This window comes from Pinus tabuliformis, chromosome X (assembly GCF_031772625.1).
Source record: "Pinus tabuliformis cultivar Carrire ecotype Pingquan chromosome X, CPIR1, whole genome shotgun sequence".
NCBI lineage: Eukaryota > Viridiplantae > Streptophyta > Pinopsida > Pinales > Pinaceae > Pinus > Pinus tabuliformis.
The window spans coordinates 1,528,806,209-1,528,823,360 of record NC_142308.1 but is presented as its reverse complement, the minus strand read 5'-3'; the positions used below and the strand labels follow the sequence as shown (position 1 = coordinate 1,528,823,360).

The 17,152-nt window shown below is 39.2% G+C and overlaps 2 protein-coding genes across 6 annotated transcripts in view; both read left to right on the top strand.

Annotated features, from left to right (window-relative positions):
• Positions 1 to 17,152, top strand: part of SPPA (signal peptide peptidase) — a 471,996-nt gene that overhangs the window by 156,996 nt on the left and 297,848 nt on the right. For all 4 annotated transcript variants that reach the window (XM_089448936.1, XM_089448939.1, XM_089448935.1 and 1 more), the window contains one exon: positions 18 to 85. In XM_089448936.1, the coding sequence (XP_089305062.1) occupies positions 18 to 85 (68 nt within the window). The remainder of the gene's footprint in view (positions 1 to 17; positions 86 to 17,152) is intronic.
• Positions 7,954 to 10,589, top strand: LOC149145866 (uncharacterized). 2 transcript variants are annotated; one of them, XM_089449827.1, is made up of 2 exons: positions 7,954 to 9,920; positions 10,025 to 10,589. In XM_089449827.1, the coding sequence occupies exon 2, from the start codon at positions 10,050 to 10,052 to the stop codon at positions 10,506 to 10,508; it is 459 nt and encodes a 152-aa protein (XP_089305953.1). In that variant the 5' UTR covers positions 7,954 to 9,920; positions 10,025 to 10,049; the 3' UTR covers positions 10,509 to 10,589. Both variants share the same exon structure in this region; 1 of them encodes a protein (XP_089305953.1).

The window sequence follows — 17,152 nt, the reverse complement described above, 5'->3', positions numbered from 1 at the left end:
AGAAACTTCTTGTGCAGGTGACGACGATGCTAAAAGAGCGATTAGGCCAGAAACTAGACAAAGAACTTCTTCTTGTTGACTATAAGTAAGCTTCTCTTACTCTTTCTATATGTTTTTTCATTAAAAAAGCTCCTTTTTCTGTTTGGGGTTTTCCAGGTGAAAGCAATCGTTTTTCTTATGCTTAATTGAGTTCAATTCATGTTTGCTAGCTTTACCATTTGTTTCTTTCTACAGGATAGCATAGAAGGAGAAAAAATAGTTTCTCAATAAGTGTAAGTGGGTTTCCAAAATAAAAAAGCTTTACCTTGCATCTGTCTCAAAAAAATTTCAGTGTTTCCCATTTATACGATCTCAGTACCTCATTGCATGCTTCTCCAAAGTTACCCTTCTTGTCACATAAGATAACATAAGATAATTTTATTAATACTCAATGAATGACCAAAAAGGTAGGTTAATGAGAGTAAAAGGTTCATCCAATAACAAGTACAATGTGAGAATGTGAAAGCCACTCTTTGATAGATATGCTAAAGTCAGAAAATCAAAGCATAAGATTAGGAACTAAGATCCTAACTAATCAAACTAATAAAGCTTGTAAGAAAAGCATAAAAGATAGAGTATGGATACAGAAAAATACGTAAAGTAGTTTGTGAGCCAACAAAAGATGGAAGTGCTGAAAGTGGTATTGATCAAGAGGAGATGTTGTCACTAACTACTGGATCTGTTTTCTGATGCGAAAAGTGAAGACTAAGTTTTGCTGTCCAAGTCATCAGTGATTGTGAACCCATTGATGCAAAAGTGAATGATGTCCACTGTTGTGAGGCTAGTTGTGAGTGGGATGGTTGTATGATCCTAAAGGGAGCATAGGATGGAACTCCGCTTATGTTGGATGGAATGGAGCTCCTTGCTTAGGTGCCATCTACAATCATAGCCCTGTAAGGGTCTTGTAGGGATTGGTTATCCCGATTCCCTATGGGGTGGTGTTAGAAAATCAAAAAGAAAGGAACATTTTCTTGTGTTGATAATTACTTGTGATATCTTGATGTTCTTATTAACTTTCTTATGTTCTTCTTTTATCTTTGATTCATCAAGCAATTAACAAATGCAAAACACAAAGGTCATGGAAACCAAATGTAGGCACTCAGCTAGGGCTAAAACCCCTATATAGGGGAAAACTCAGTCAAAGAACGCTACCTTCAGTAGATTCAAAATGAGATAGACCAAGACCTTAGACCAAAAAACCTTCCTTCTCCACCATGTCAGCCTTCCAAGATGATTTTGTTGTCTCTTCTTATCTAGCGGCTTCAACCCAGCAACAATCTAGAAATTCGACTTCCCAGCTACTGCATTTTGACCCCAAAGTCAGAATTTTGGCCTCCCCAGCTAATGCAGAATTTCGGTCCCCTATAATACTCCAGAACTTCACACGTGGGATAGGAGAGAGAAAAACTCGACTTCTCTTGCTTGATAAAGTCCTCCTTCTTCTTCGTTAGCCCTTTCCTCGTATTCCTTGGAAATTCACACTTTTTCTATCGCCAGAAGTTGCAGATCAAACTTGTGAGTGTGTGTCACAAATGAGGTTAAGTTGCCGCCGTTATATAGGGGTTTCTGCCCCTCTGTTTAGGTTGACTTGTCCAGTTTGTGGCCGACTTGGTGGAGGAGGCCTAATTGACCTATTTTACAATAAAATAAATTTCTTCTTTGACAAATAGAGAAGGGTCTTTTACAATATGACATGGACAAGTACACTTGGCATAAACCCTAGAAGCCTTCAATGGAGACTTTGATCTAAAAACAATTGACCCAAGCACAAAACCCATGCTTTAATGAGTCAATTTCCTTAATAATAAAATTCCTTTTTCTTTCTTTTAACAAATACATTACATCAAGATTCAAATATAATTATGAAGATCGACACTAGTTACATTCTTCAACACTCCCTCTTAACTAGGGAGGTATTCATAATTTACAAATATATAGAGGTACATAGAAGATCTCAAAATGAACTACGAAGAGTCCTAGCACACTCAGTGCTACGGACTAGATACCTAACCAAGGTATTGTGAAAATATCTAAACTGAAATTCTATCACTGCAACAACTGATTTATTTCACCTACTTATTATTCTCAATAAGTTATTTACGAAATTCCTTCAACAAATATCAAAATAAATTCTACTACATTTATCACACAATTACCCAGAGAAAAAAATACATGCACAAGAATCAATCACATTGACACGGTTATTTTTGGACAATTATCCCCGGAAAAACCCAATGCGGGAAAACTGGTGCAACAGATGAGGGCTTTATTAATCTTTAGCAGCAATTGCTTTTACAAGGAATGATTTTACAGAGAAAATGAAAAGAAAACACCTTAGACTTTCCCTCTGAGACTATATGACACTTTGGAGACCCTGCTCCCACTTCTGCGTCACCCCTACATCACTCTGATTGACCCAGCGTGGCTCTGAGTGGCTTTGCGTCCCTCTGCGTCAGCCTGCGTAGGCCCTGTGTCTCTCTTTCTGCACTATCTTCCACTACCCCTGCGTCACCTCCTCCTCAATCACTGCCTGCTGTTGAAACCCTCCTCTTCCTCCACCCTGCAACTCCCTCTAAAATTGATCTCCTTTTCCTTGAGAATCGAATTTCCTTGAGATACTGAGTATCTGCCGGTGTGTCTCCAAATGACCCTCAAGTCTTCTCTTATACTTTTCCTGTTGATGAATCAACAGTCGAGATTAAGTCCCTAATCAATGGCTAAGATTAAAACAGACTTGATCCTCGTATCTTAGAAGCTTCTCATCCTTATCTTTACCTATTAATATTTTTATTTTTCTAAGTTTAGATTTAGGAACCCATTAAAAATATTTATTTTAATAACTCCTCATCCGGATGGAATTTCTTAATACGATTTCTGGGTCTTGAAGATCTCATGTGCCTTAGCCTCTCCTCCAAATTTCAAGGCTAGAGCACATATGATGCTGCGAAAAATCAACATTCCATCTTAGCGAGGAATGTGCTCTAACAATGTTTCATTATAGAAACATCACATTGATCTTCCACATTGGTACCTGTGCTGATGCTTGTCTTGATGCCTCACATCCCCTGCACTGCGGGTTCCTGTACTGTTGCCCATGACACTGCCACTGCCACTGCCACTGCTGCCCCTCTACTGCAGCTCCCTTTCAACCCGCTGCATCATGCTGCCCATAGCACTGCCACTGCTAACTGCTGCACTGCAACTTCTGATACTTATCCATTATTGAAATGGATTCTTTACCATCCCCATATTCTCCCTGAAATGAACAAACTTTGTTCTTCCTAGAGACTTGGTGAGGATGTCTACCACGTGTTCTCCTGTAGGAGTGTACCTTAACTGTACTGCCCCTCGTTGGACACAGTCTCTGAGAAAGTGACACCTGATATCAATTTGCTTTGACCGATCATGAAATACTGGATTCTCAGAGAGCTTGATGCAACTCTGATTATCACGCATGATCCTAGTCGCTTCCATCCTTCTCCTGAATAGATTCACAAGCAATTTCCTAAGTCATATGGCTTCGCACGAAGCTGTGCTAGATGCCATATATTCTGCTTCAATTGAGCTCAGAGCCACGAATTTGTCTTTTCTACTGCACCAGGAGGTCGTTCCTGATCCAATGTTGAAACAGTACCCAGTAGTACTTTTCTGATCTACTGAACTTCCAGCCCAATCTGCGTCAGTGAACCCACTTAGCCTGATGTCATTGCCTCTGGTGTACAATAGTCCATGCTCGACTGTTCCTTGTATATACCTGAGAACATGTTTGGCTGCTACCTAGTGCGCCCTCTTAGGTTCTACCATGAACTGGCTAAGGGTGTTGACAGTGTAACAAATTTATGCCTGGTATTGACTAGATACATCAGGGACCCTATGAGTTGCCTGTACAAAGTGGGATCAACATCTTTATCTTCTGATGCATCAATCTTCTTCAAGTTGGTGATCATTGGAGTAGCCATCGGTCTACAATCCTGCATCCTGAATCTCTTCAAGCTTTCTGTAACATATCTCCCTTGTCCCAGGAAGATCTCACCCTTCTGCTGCCAAACTTCCAACCCTAGAAAATAGGGCATTTGTCACAAATCCTTCATGTCGAATTCTGTGGTTAGGTTCTTTTTGCAGTATTTGATGAGCCTGGATGATCCTGTCAGGAAGAGATCATCCACATATAACACTAGGATTAGAGGTTCATTCTCTACAACTAGATAATCGAGATTAGGGTCTGCATCACTCTTGACGAATCCCATCTTCTGCAAGTAGCCATCAATTTGACCGTACCATACCCTAGGTGTCTGTTTCAACTATACAAGGCTTTCTTTAATCTGCATATATGAGATTCCTTCTCATGTGTCTCAAAACCTTCTGTTGTTCGATGTATACTTCCTCTTCTATTACCCCATTCAAGAATGTCGTCTCTCCCACCCCATCTGTGCTGCAAGAGATATCACGGTCCTAATAGAAGTATACCTGGCTACTATGGCGAAGGTTTCTTCGTATTCTATCTCTTCCTTCCAAGCATACCCCTTAGCCACGAACCTAGCTTTGTATTTCTCCACACTGCCGTCTGCAGCATATTTGACCTTGTAGATCCATCTCGGACCTACCATTGATCTGTCTTGAGGCCTAGGTACCACTTCCTAGAGATCATTGACCCTTATAGAGTTGTATTCCTCCACCATAGCATCTACCCATACTTGATGCTGAACGACCTCCTGAAAACTAGAAGGTTCCCCAACCTGAGCTACTAAGGCTTGGTATTTGTTTGGCTGTCTTCGCTCCCTTTCACTGTTCCTGGGTGCACCAATGAAGTCTTCTGCATCTTGTAGAATCTGTCGGAGTTCCCGGCTCATTCTTCCACTGGTAGTAGGTACATCTATCAACTCCTCTTCTTCCTGAGATTCCTCCTGTTCTGAAGCCTTGTCTTCAGGAGGATTTCTGGTACCAATTTCTGCTGGTTGAAGTGGTCTGACCAACGACTCATCTTTCGACTGCTCCTCGGAAGGCATTTCTCGGGATTTTTTGAAAGCTCTATCCTCCATGAACTTTACATCCCCACTGAACTACTACCTTCCTACTCCCTAGAAGATAGACTCTATATGCCTTAGCATTCTCGCTATATCCCACAAGATATCTTTTCTCAGCAGTTTGATATAATTTCTTTCTCTTCTCTTTGGGTATACGACAATATGCTAAACTCCCAAATATCCTGAAATGACTGACTTCAGGTGTCTTCCCAGTGAAGACCTTCTCTGGAGTGATTTTGCCCAATGCCCTGTGAGGAGTCCTGTTCTGGACATAAATTGTTGTTCTGCATGCTTCTGCCCACAGGAATTTAGGCATATCTTGATCATACAACATTGCCCTAGCTGCTTCCACAATAGTCCTGTTTTTGCTTTTTACTACATTCTGCTTCGGATTGTAGGGAGTTGTCCACTCTCTTCTGATGCCTTCCTTAGCGCAAAAATCGGTGAATTCCTTGTCAACATACTCTCCACCATTGTTCGAGCGCAACACTTTTATCTTCTTTCCTGTCAGATTCTCCACTAGAGCCTTGAACTCTTTGAATTGACCAAAAACCTCATCCTTGGTTTTCAGAAAGTAGATTCAAGTCTTCCTGGAATGGTCATCGATGAAGGTGACGATGTTTGAGTGTATCAAGCCTAGCACACTCTTCGCCCTATTGTTACTTCTGGAAAACGCAACTTTGGCATACTTGCCCAGAGCGCACCCTTTGCATACATCATCTCGTTCAGTACTTAGTTCTGAAACTCCTGATATTGTTTTCCTGAGAATTCTCAGAGCCCTATGGTGTAAGTGTCCCATCCTTCTATGCCATAGCTCATTCAAGTCTTTGTCTCCATTACTGCCTATCAGTGCCATTGGTGATTCTAGTTGTAAACTGTACAACCTGTTACTTTTGATTCCAATCTGAGCCTTCTTTTTCCAACTTGGGTGTTTGAAATATACTTTCTACTTAATAAAGAAAATGTCATAGCCCTTGTTTTGAAGTTGAGATAGGAAAGTAAGTTCATCCCCAATCCCGGTACATGCAACACATTGGTTGCTCGAAGTCGTTTTCCTGCTTCGGTTTGAAAAATTATGGTACCTCTTCCTAATGGAGTACACTTTGCCTTATTCCGCATGGTGATCTGAAAATTCATTCTTTCTTCTTGATAATCTGAAAAACATTCTCAAATTCCTGTCATATGCCAGGCAGCTCCACTATCTATATCAGTGTGGAAAAAGTCCCGAAAAAATCAGGATTTATTCCTAAAAACGCGATTTTTTCAGCGAAAGGAATAAATCGGCTGATTTTTTGGCGATTTTTTCATAAACGAAAAAATCGCGATTTTTTCGAAATACTCCCGATTAAATCGCGAGTCGATCGAAAAACTCGTCGTGGAAATTTTTTCGCTGATAAAATGCCGCAAATGGTTATAAGTTATAACTCGGTTTAGTTTTTGCGATTTGGTTGTGCGTTTTTCATTGCGTTTGGAGAACCGAGAGCTCAGAGAACAAGGGTTTGAACTTTGAATCGTGCAAGCGTGGAGAGGAGCCGGATTGAATCATTGATAGCGTTCCAAGTTCCAACTTCCAGTTCAACTGTCAAGACTGAACATTGCCGGTAGCGTAGATCCTCATCCAATGTTATAGTTAAATAATAAATCTTTCCTGTTTAATATTGAATAGTTATTGCTTTTGATTTCTCACGGTTCACCATAAAATTTACGTCATACATTCCCTTGCATGATCAACCCATCAATCTTTCGTCTTCTGCTCACGGTGCACCTGTGCAAATACCCTAAGGTTACCAAGTCTACCACACATATTTATGTCTCCACTTGTAGGGTCTTGGCTCTCTCTTTTGCATAAGTATAAGCCTTAAGGAACTCTTCGGTTGGCTCATAATACTAAGAAGAGAAATAAGGAACTCTTCCATGATCTGCGAAAATTAAAAATGACAAAGTGATACCTATGATATTCAGTGTTCACAACTTGTAATGCTAATGTCTATGTCACACAGAACTTTCAACTCATGAACATATGCTGCATAATGTAAAGTTGTTTGAACTTTGTACAGGGAAGGACTAGCTTTATTTGAAAATTATGGTTTAGTGTTGTCGGCCTTTGTTTTATTTCTGTGTCAAGCCTGTGATGTAATGGCAGAAAGTGGTGGCAAGTGATAAATATTAAATAAGTTGCAGCTTGAGAAAATCAAATTTTTTTTATTGAATGAACTGTTTGAGTTGTCTGCGACTCTGCTTCATCTACAAACATGATAGTGGCATGTCAATTTGTCAAAGACTCAAAGTTAATAACCTCAAAAAAAAATTAAAAATTGCAAAAAATTTAAAAAACATTACAGTAGCAGAGGGTAGCCTTAGAAGGCTTGTGGCTTCGTAGAGAGACTAGGAAAGGTCTGCAGCCCTCAAAAATTCCCAAAAAAAATTGATAACTTAGGCCACCAAGGAGGAGGAGGGCTTGCCCTTTAAAAAATTAATTTGTTTCTCTTCTTATGAGGCCATATCCACCTGTAAAAACTTGTTTAAGAGATCTACGCCCTACCCTTCAAATCTGCAAGCAAACAGTGAAGTAAAATCCCAAATACATATTCACAAAATATTAAAATAAATAAAAAATATTTACACAAGGGCTGAAAATTGAAATCACAGTGACAGTACCACTTTCATGCATTCTTTCCATTCAAAGAAAATGTGAAAACAGTGAAGTAAAATCCCAAATATATATTCACAAAATAAATAAATAAAATATACACAAGGGCTGAAAATTGAAATCACAGTGACAGTACCACTTTCTTTGCATTCTTTTCATTGCTAATTTGCTACTATTTTAATTTTTGATGGATCATTGCTAATTGAAGTTGTTTCAATTTTTTTTGTGCCCAGGTTTAAACTTTAAATTCCGGCTCAAAGTTTAAAACAAAATGCCGAGGATTTTGGATTCTATGTGGGAGTTTGGTGAGCCTGATGCTACACCCGAAACTGGGGGGGTCAATAGAATGTATTTGACTTGCAAGTTGTGTGGCAAGCATATGTCAGGAGGCATCAACAGATTAAAATTCCATTTGGGGCAAATTTCGGGGCAAAATGTTGAACTTTGCAAAAACACAACTCCAGAAATCATCCGACGGGCCATTCAATCATTGATGGATAAAGAGGAGGGAAAAGAGACCAGGGCAGCAATAACAAAACAACTTGTAGGGGGCTCAAGAGTGGGGGGAATTGAGAGTGGCAGTGCTTCTACAGCAGCATCACCTTCCTCACCCATGGGTACTCATCCTTCTATCTCATCTTTTTTTGTTCCTAGAACAACAACTGGTTCACAACCTGGGATCAGATCATCACTGAAAAAAAAGGAAAAGGCAGAAGCTGACAAGTTGGTCAGTAGGTGTCTTCTATGGAGTGATGTTCCTTTCAACATTGCCAAGACAAACCCATTCTACCAGCCTATGTTTGATGCTGTTGCTGTCGTTGGCCCGGGGTACAAAGCCCCCACCTTTGCAGAATTGAGAGGGCCTCTTCTTCAAGATGAAAAGACTGATTGCACTGCTAGATTGGCAGAGTTTAGGGCATCATGGGAGCACACTGGATGCACAGTCATGTTAGATGGTTGGACTGACCAGAAGGGTAGGACCCTTATTAACTTCTTGGTTAGTTGTCCCAAGGGGACAATGTTTATGAAATCTGTTGATGCATCTGACCACATTAAAGATGCACGTTTATTATGTGAGTTGTTGGACCTCTTCATTTAGGAAGTAGGCCTGAGCAATGTTGTCCAAGTCATAACGGACAACGCTGCAAATTATGTTGCCGCTGGCAAGATGCTTATGGAGAGGTATCCTAACTTGTTTTGGACACCTTGTGCTGCTCATTGCATTGACTTGATGTTGGAGGATATAGGTAAAATTCCTACTGTGAGGGATATTGTTGAATCAGCCAAGAGCATAACAAAATTTATTTATAATCATTCATCTGTGCTTAGCTTGATGAGAAAATTCACCAACAACAAAGAGTTGGTGCGGCTTGCCATTACATGATTTGACACTACTTTCATATCTCTTCAGTCTCTGTTGAATTCTATGTGGGAGGTGAAGAGCATGTTTCTCTCAGCGGATTGGCGTTCTTTATCTATTAGCCGCAAATCGGAGGGAGAGGGCATATGCAGACTAGTTTCATATGATCAGAGCTTTTGGGCAGGAGTAGAGGAGGTGTGTGCCATTTCAGAACCTTTGGTAAAGGTTCTTCGGTTGGTTGATGGAGAGAAGCCTGCAATGGGCTACTTGTATGAGGCCATGGATAGGGCCAAAGAAGCCATCCGTGCTTATTATGCAGATAAGGGAGACGAGGGGTTAGAGAAACAATAGGTCATATGGAGAGTGATTGATTAGCGATGGAACAATACCCTCCATCGCCCCATTCATGCTGCAGGTGTCTACCTCAACCCTGCATTTTCTTATGCTTGTGGTTTCAGATTTGATGCTGAGGTGATGGATGGATTCTTCACTTGTGTCGAGAGGATGGTGTCATCTGAGCAAGAACGTGAGGAGATTTCTAAAGAAATGGAGGTCTATAGGGTGGGAGGTGGCACATTTGGTTTTAACATGGCTATTAAGAATAGGACGACCAAAATGCTAGGTAAGCTTCAGTTTGTTTCAAACTTTCAAGTTTAGAATTTCAATGTTTTTTTTTATGTTTCTCATTTTTCTTTTAACTTGTAGATGCTTGGTGGACAAGCTATGGTGCCAGAGTACCCCATCTCCAAAAGCTTGCCATTCGAGTGCTCAGCCAAACATGCAGTTCCTCTGGGTGTGAGCGCAATTGGAGTGTATTTGACAAAATACACTCCAAAAAGCGCAACAGGTAAAAACTAAAAAGATTTCAAATTAAATTTTTTGAATTCGTTTGATTAATTTTAATGTTTAAATTTTCTAAGTACTAATTTACAATCTATGACCCTAATACAGATTGGAGTCCCAACGCCTCAATGACATGGTCTATGTCTACTACAATCTTCGATTGTGGGTGAGACAGCTTCAGAAACCTACTGATGTGGAAGCCATCTCATTGGACAATATTGATACCACCGCTTCATGGAGAGTCGAGACTGAGAGGCCGATCTTGGACACGATCCCGGATTGGTTAGGTGTGGATCTAGAGGATGTAGCAGTTGCAGAGGAGGGAGAGCCAGAGATAGAGGAGGAGGAGGCGGAGCAACATCAGGGTCAGGAGGCAGTAGCAGAGCTGGATGAGGATGCTGAGGAGGAGGTGACACCATCTAGGGTGGGCAGCAGCAGCGGCAGCGTAGCACAGAGGCCACCTCTTCCATCGGCTTCTAGAGGACGATTGAATCCATTTCATTTTGTATCCCCAGGGGCAGGGTCTTCTTCCTCTAGAGGAAAAGGCAAAGCCATTCCCTATTCCCGTAAAAGGGGAAGAGGATCTCAGTGACTGATTACTATTAGTGATTACTTGATGACTTTTAGATGACTCATGATGTACATTTATTATATTTTTTGTTGATATTTTGACTCTTGAGAGTTGAGACTTAGACAAGACTCAAGATTCAGGAGTTGATTCACTATTTTGATATGTGATGTAGCACTAGACTTCATATACATATTATATATTAGCTTTCTTTACATGTTTATGTGGAAATGCATTTATTTGATGTTGTGGATACTCTAGATGTTAAAAAAAATTTAAAAAAATGAATATTTTTTTAATTTTTCCGACTTTTTCGAAAAACTCCCGACTTTGCCGAGTTTTTCAACTTTTGGACCCTTGCTGAATTAATCCCGACTTCGACTTTTTCCACACTGATCTATATACCAAACCCCCGAGGAGGGAGAGTTTGCAAGGCAAGCGATTTCTTCTTCCAATCTGGAAGCTAACATCGAATATTCGTCCCTTGTGCATTCTTCTAGAAATCTGCGTGAGTGCCCTTTAGTGGATGCTCTGCAGCATGCTCTTGGCCCATAACCGATTTTCTTTCCTTGTTGTTCGATCTCTGCTCTGATACCATGTGAAAATGTCTAAACTGAAATTCTATCACTGCAGCAATTGATTTATTTCATCTACTTATTATTCTCAATAAGTTATTTACGAAATTCCTTCAACAAATATTAAAATAAATTCTACTGCACTTATCACACAATTTCCCAGAGAAAAAAATACATGCACAAGAATCAATAACATCGACACAGTTATTTTTGGACAACTGTCGTCGAAAAAACACAATGCGGGAAAATCGGTGCAACAGATGAGGGCTTTATTAATCTTCAGCAACAATTTCTTTTACAAGGAATGATTTTACAAAGAAACTGAAAGAAAAAACCTGAGACTTTCCCTCAGAGACCATCTAACACTTTGGAGACCCTGCTCCCACTTCTGCGTCACCCTTGTGTCACTCTGATTGACCCAGCGTGGCTTTGAGTGGCTCTGCGTCCCTCTGCATTAGCCTGTGTAGGCCATGCATCTCTTTTTCTGTGCTCTCTTTCACTGCCCCTGCATCACCTTCTCCTCGATCACTGCCTGTTGCTGAAGCGCTCCTCTTCATCCACCTTGCAACTCCCTCTAAAATCAATCTCCTCTTCCTTAAGAATCGAATTTCCTTGAGATATTGAGTATCTGCCGGTGTGTCCCCAAATGACCATCAAGTCTTTTCTTATACTTTTCCTGTTGATGAATCAATGATCGAGATTAAGTCCCTAATCAATGGCTAAGATTAAAACAGACTTGATCCTCGTCTCTTAGAAACTTCTCATCCTTATCTTTATTAATACCCATTAATATTTTTATTTTCCTAAGTTTAGACTTAGGAACCCATTAAAAATATTAATTATTTTAGTAACTCCTCATTCAGGTGGAATTTCTCAAAACAATTTCTAGGTCTTGGAGATCTCATCGGCCTTAGCCTTTCCTCTAAATTTCAAGGCTAGAGCACATCTGATGCTATCAAAAATCAACAGGTATTCTATCCGAGCTGGACTAAGATGGACTCAAGCTTTCAGCCACTCTAGCTACCATCAATCTTACTAGCTAACCATCAACTCGGGGATCTAGGTGCATATCCAAGGTTGGAGCTTCATGACCAATGCCATCCTCCCTCTTCGGGATATGGACATCAACACATAGGCCGACCAAATGTTCTCCCAAGCATCCACCATTAGATGCTTCAACTCTCCTTATCAAACTAGATATATCCATTTATCCAAGCATGCTTCTCAAGTGTTCATCCTTCTTATGGAGAGATTTACTTGTTCAAACACAAACCCCAATCGACAATAAACTTTGAAATATACATACAAGTAAACACAAACCTTTGGGGTCCTCATTCATTCATATGTTGCTTATATCATCATAAAGTTAACCATATATAATTTGTTGGAAGCTTTCTTATTCTTTTATTTCTTCAGCAACACTAAATATATCTTCAAATCTTCTCAAGTCTTTTGTTTATAGTACCTTTTCTTACTTCAAGGTATTCACTTTCATAACACGTCCTCCATCTTAATTGGGGAAATATACCCTTTCTTCTATCCAGGTTCCCTCTCAACTTGGAGAGATCAACAACTTCATAACATCGGAAAAACTTCATGCTTTCAAGGCTTCATCTTTCTTATGGCTTTAAGGTCATCTTGATGATCATAATTCCTATAGCTACCTTTCATCATGCTCATTATTATAAACATCTTCAACCACAAATATCCTCAACATCTTGAAGATCATGTACCCGCAAAACTTTAATAGCAAATACAACAAAGTACAAATATACGAAAGCATTAAGTTAACTAAATCATATTACTATAATGGAAGGATTCAAACATTCAAACTTTAGACACCAAATACCTAAGCCTAGTTAGGTTCATAATCGATAAGAGACATACTAAACTTCAATTTCTAGCTAGGGTTTTGTCACAAACCCCTAGACTTTATTATCGAGACACAAAGCCTTAGATATCGACAATTTGATCAAATTACAATCCAATCATAGTACTATACCTCTAGGGCTTCAATATTACTTTTAGAATTGTATGATAGACTCTACTAGGGTTTGTTGCAAACCCTAGATTTTATCATCAAAGAAAATTTGTTAAATTTGGAAACTAGGGCCAAACTCCACCTTGGACAACTCATATGATGTAGCTGATATTTTTATTGGGTTCGTCTTTCTGATAGGTGTAGGATTGATCTAAATATCATCTCATTCTGACATGTATAAATGGAATTATGAATTTATTTCGTTTATGGACAAATTGTCAAGGTCGGACAACAAACTAATGTAGGTTCAGAAGCCCAAAAGACATGTCTTTTCATCCTCAATGTTGCATATAAATAGAAGGTGCATCTACCTCATTTGGACATCATTCATCACTCACATATCTCTCTCTCTCCTCATCTGAGTAGGTGTACGTATTTCTGGGTAGCCTCTCTCCTCCACACATGCAAAGGACAAGTCTGTAATTTGTTGTTTTATGCGTTGACCGAATTGTAGAAGGGTTGACCAGCATTGACCGGGCAGCAGTTGACCTTGTTTGACTGTGATTTTCCTAGGAGAAATTCTGTTTGGGCAAGCCGCATTTTTGGGCACAGAGATCGAGGCATTCTAAGCTGTTTGACCATGTTGACCGTAGGTTTGACTCTGCATTGATCGAGTTTGATTGATATTTTTGAGAATGTTTTGGGCTGATTCAACCTCTCCTTGGAGGCCGAATTGATTGGGTTTGACCGAGCTGATTTGGAGAAAGATTTCTGCTAAGTTGACCAACGTTGACTTTCTAGTGAGGGCATCCTGTTTCTTGCTGTTTTATTGGACAAATTTGACTGTGATTGGGCAAGTGAATTTTGTATACTCTACTCTCTCTCTGCTAAACTTTTGAAGAATAATAAGAGGACTTGATCAAGGGGTTTCCCCACATCTTGTGTCCTCTTGTCTTGGCTTGTCCTCTGCTTTTTAATTATGTTCTATATGCATTTACTGTCATGTTAATGTGATTGCTAAATTGATATTGGGCTTGTTGTCGCACAGATTGACACGACAACGCTCAGACCGGGGGCTGTCACTTTGATCCCTGGTCTCTCCATTTAAGCCTGTCTCCCGTGGCTAAGGGGGGTAGACCCTATGAGGTGAAGGAGACCAACTGTTGATCAGTTGGTTTGGGAGACGCAAAGCACTAAAAAGATTTTGTTAATTTAGCGGACCAGTGCCTTGTGAGATTGATGTTTAAACGATTACTTGCTAGATGATGTGGAAATATAAACCATGAACAACAAACATTTATCATCAAGTATCTTGAACGATGCTAAATATCCAGTAAAACCACAAAGTTCTTATAATGGCCAAAGCTCAATAACGATATCCAGCAATTGAAAATTTTGAAGAGATGAATGCTTTACACAACCACTCAAATCATGAATCATTAACCAGATATTACATTCATATTCAGACTTGAAAAATTTAAATCTCAATATAACATGATGATTTCCTGAGGAAAACAACTGAATCTGGCAAAAATTTCCACGATGCTTTTTATGCTTTTCAAATTATGGCAAAAATTTTTTTTTTTTAAGCTAAAACCCAAATAAAATCTAAATCTATAATTTTTTTTTTTTTTTTTTTTTTAAAGAAATTTGAAATTTTTATGATTTTTTTTTTTTAAAGGTGAATTTAAAACTAAAATAAAGCTAAATTAAAATTTAAAAAATAAAACTTAAGAAATCCTAAACTAAATATTAGACTGAGGCAAAAAAAACTTCAAATTATTTTGAATCTACTTTAAAGCTAAAGCTCTAACCTAAGGAGGAAAACTTTATATCATTAAAATTTATCTAACAAAACTAAAATAATGCTACCCCCCTTTCTAATTGACCTACGCTTATGACGCTTTATACGTATAAACGCATACTGTATTCCAACGATTACATGAAAAAAAACAACCTAAGTCACGATTTTAAAGAAACAAACTGTGGAAATATGATCGTAATAGATGAAAGCACAGTCGACGGCGGCGGGCCAAAACATGAGTCGATTTAAAGCTTACCTGAGCAAATTCGACTGAGCTCGGCTTAGTTACCTGGCAAGGAATGCCTTACGTCGAATAGCGTGTCTATTTCCTGCTGCTTATGCACAATATGTCTGCATATGCGTCAGAACTCAACACCACTGCTTGAGAGCACGCAACCTCCAGCAACCAGGTGATTGATGATTGAAAAACGCATGGGTGTGTGCAGATCCGCGGAAATTCGATGGAGGAACGCAGGTATGAGAGATGGAAGGGAAGGTAAGATGCGATACGTAGGTAGAATGAGAGGCTCGGGCCAGCGTGGAGTAGTAAACGCAACTAATATATGAAAAAAAATTGCCAGAAAACCTCAGCGTGTGATTTGCAGCCTTAGACAGGGCTGTGTGAAACGTACAGGACGCAGGGAGTCGATAGTAGAAAGTGTCATTCGCTGGTGGCCCACATTATGTTTCTCACTGCAGGTTATTGGACGGTCGACAGAGAGCAACGATGGCAGATTATGATCAACAAAAAGCTGATGGGCAGATCAGCAACTGTGAAGCGAAATTTGCTGTGCAGGTCTGGTAGTTTATGAATTTTCAGATGAAAGCAAACAACAAATGTTTTTATGCAAATGAAGATATATGGGAGGTGGAGCTTTTTGGCAGCCGGATGGTGGTCACGGTGCAGAAGCGTGGGTCCAGAAATTTCAAATTTTTTGAATTAAATGCTCCAGAAACCCTGAAGAATTTCCCAAAAGGAAACTTGTACCTGCAATTAAAAGAAAATAAAACCCTAATTTTAAATCTGTGTATAAAGCAAAAATTTGAAACCCCAGATCAGCTGAGTAACTTACAGACTTTGACCCTTTAACAGCCAGATTTAGCAATAACAGTAGTAATATTTTCAAAATATTAGAAAATTCAAATTTGTTGTGAAAAGGCTTAGAAAAATCTCTCATGCAAACCAGAAAAGTAAATTTAAATGATTAACCCAGGGTAAAAATTAGCTGGGCTCTGCAAGGAAGAGCCTGTGGGAGTTGGCTGGTTCAGCCTAGAACTTCCCCGAACGCCCACCAGTCCTTTTCAGTAATGGTTTCCTGCACAACTCGCTTCAACCATCAGTAAAGAGAGAGAAAATAATACTAGATTTCAAAAAGCAATGGAGATACCTGCCATTACTCCAGAAACCCTAATATCATTCAAACCCTAGCAAATGAACAAGATACCTATGCTCACAATACTCTAAAATAAGCTGTTATTAATGGCTGAAATACAAAATATGCAGAAAATAAAATAGCTCACAGCACTTCCAGAGAGTAACACCAGCAAGATTTGAACCCCAAAGTCTTCTTTTATTAACCAGAGAGCAGATTACAAGAGAGCTTCTTCGGCACAAGACTCACAGATCGAATGATCTGAAATGACCCCTAGCACCCTATTTAAAGGAAATGATCCCAACGGCTAGTTCGAGTGATCCATGTCGAAATGATCTCGACCGTTGATGAGAATCAAGACATCTCTTAATCTCATCCGTTGATTTATTAAAAAATGATATTTTACATGCATTCACTCAAAATATTATTATTTTAGGGTTTTTGCTTTATTTTATAATTTTTTTTATAATTTTTATTTTTTTATTTTTTAATTTATATATATTATTTTTAATTTTTTAATTTTTTTATTATTTTTAATTCATTTTCTAAATGGATCCTCGAACTTAGCCTTTGGAAACATCACCTAGGACCTAGGACTTAGGACTCATGAGGGGGATTAAAACATTTTCTAACCCTCAAGAACACTTTTCATCATGACTTTTACAATTTTACATCTTAAGGGAGGAAAACCCCTTTAACATAGACCCACACAAATCACCCAGTTTCTGCGACACAACTATAATCTAGCAGATTAACACACTAGGATTCTCCTAAAATTCTAATGATAAAATCCATCCCGGCTTTGGGGTCAGGCTGAAGGAAAACTTTGCCGATCATGGATCGGTGAGACGAAAAACCTTCCGGGACGTAGATCACCATTAGAAAGTTAGGTCCACCTAGGCAATTTACATACAAGACTCATATCTGCTAAGATT

Coding starts and splice junctions, on each gene's coding strand:
- LOC149145866 (XM_089449827.1), top strand. CDS start 10,050: ATGGTCTATGTCTACTACAATCTTCGATTGTGGGTGAGACAGCTTCAG.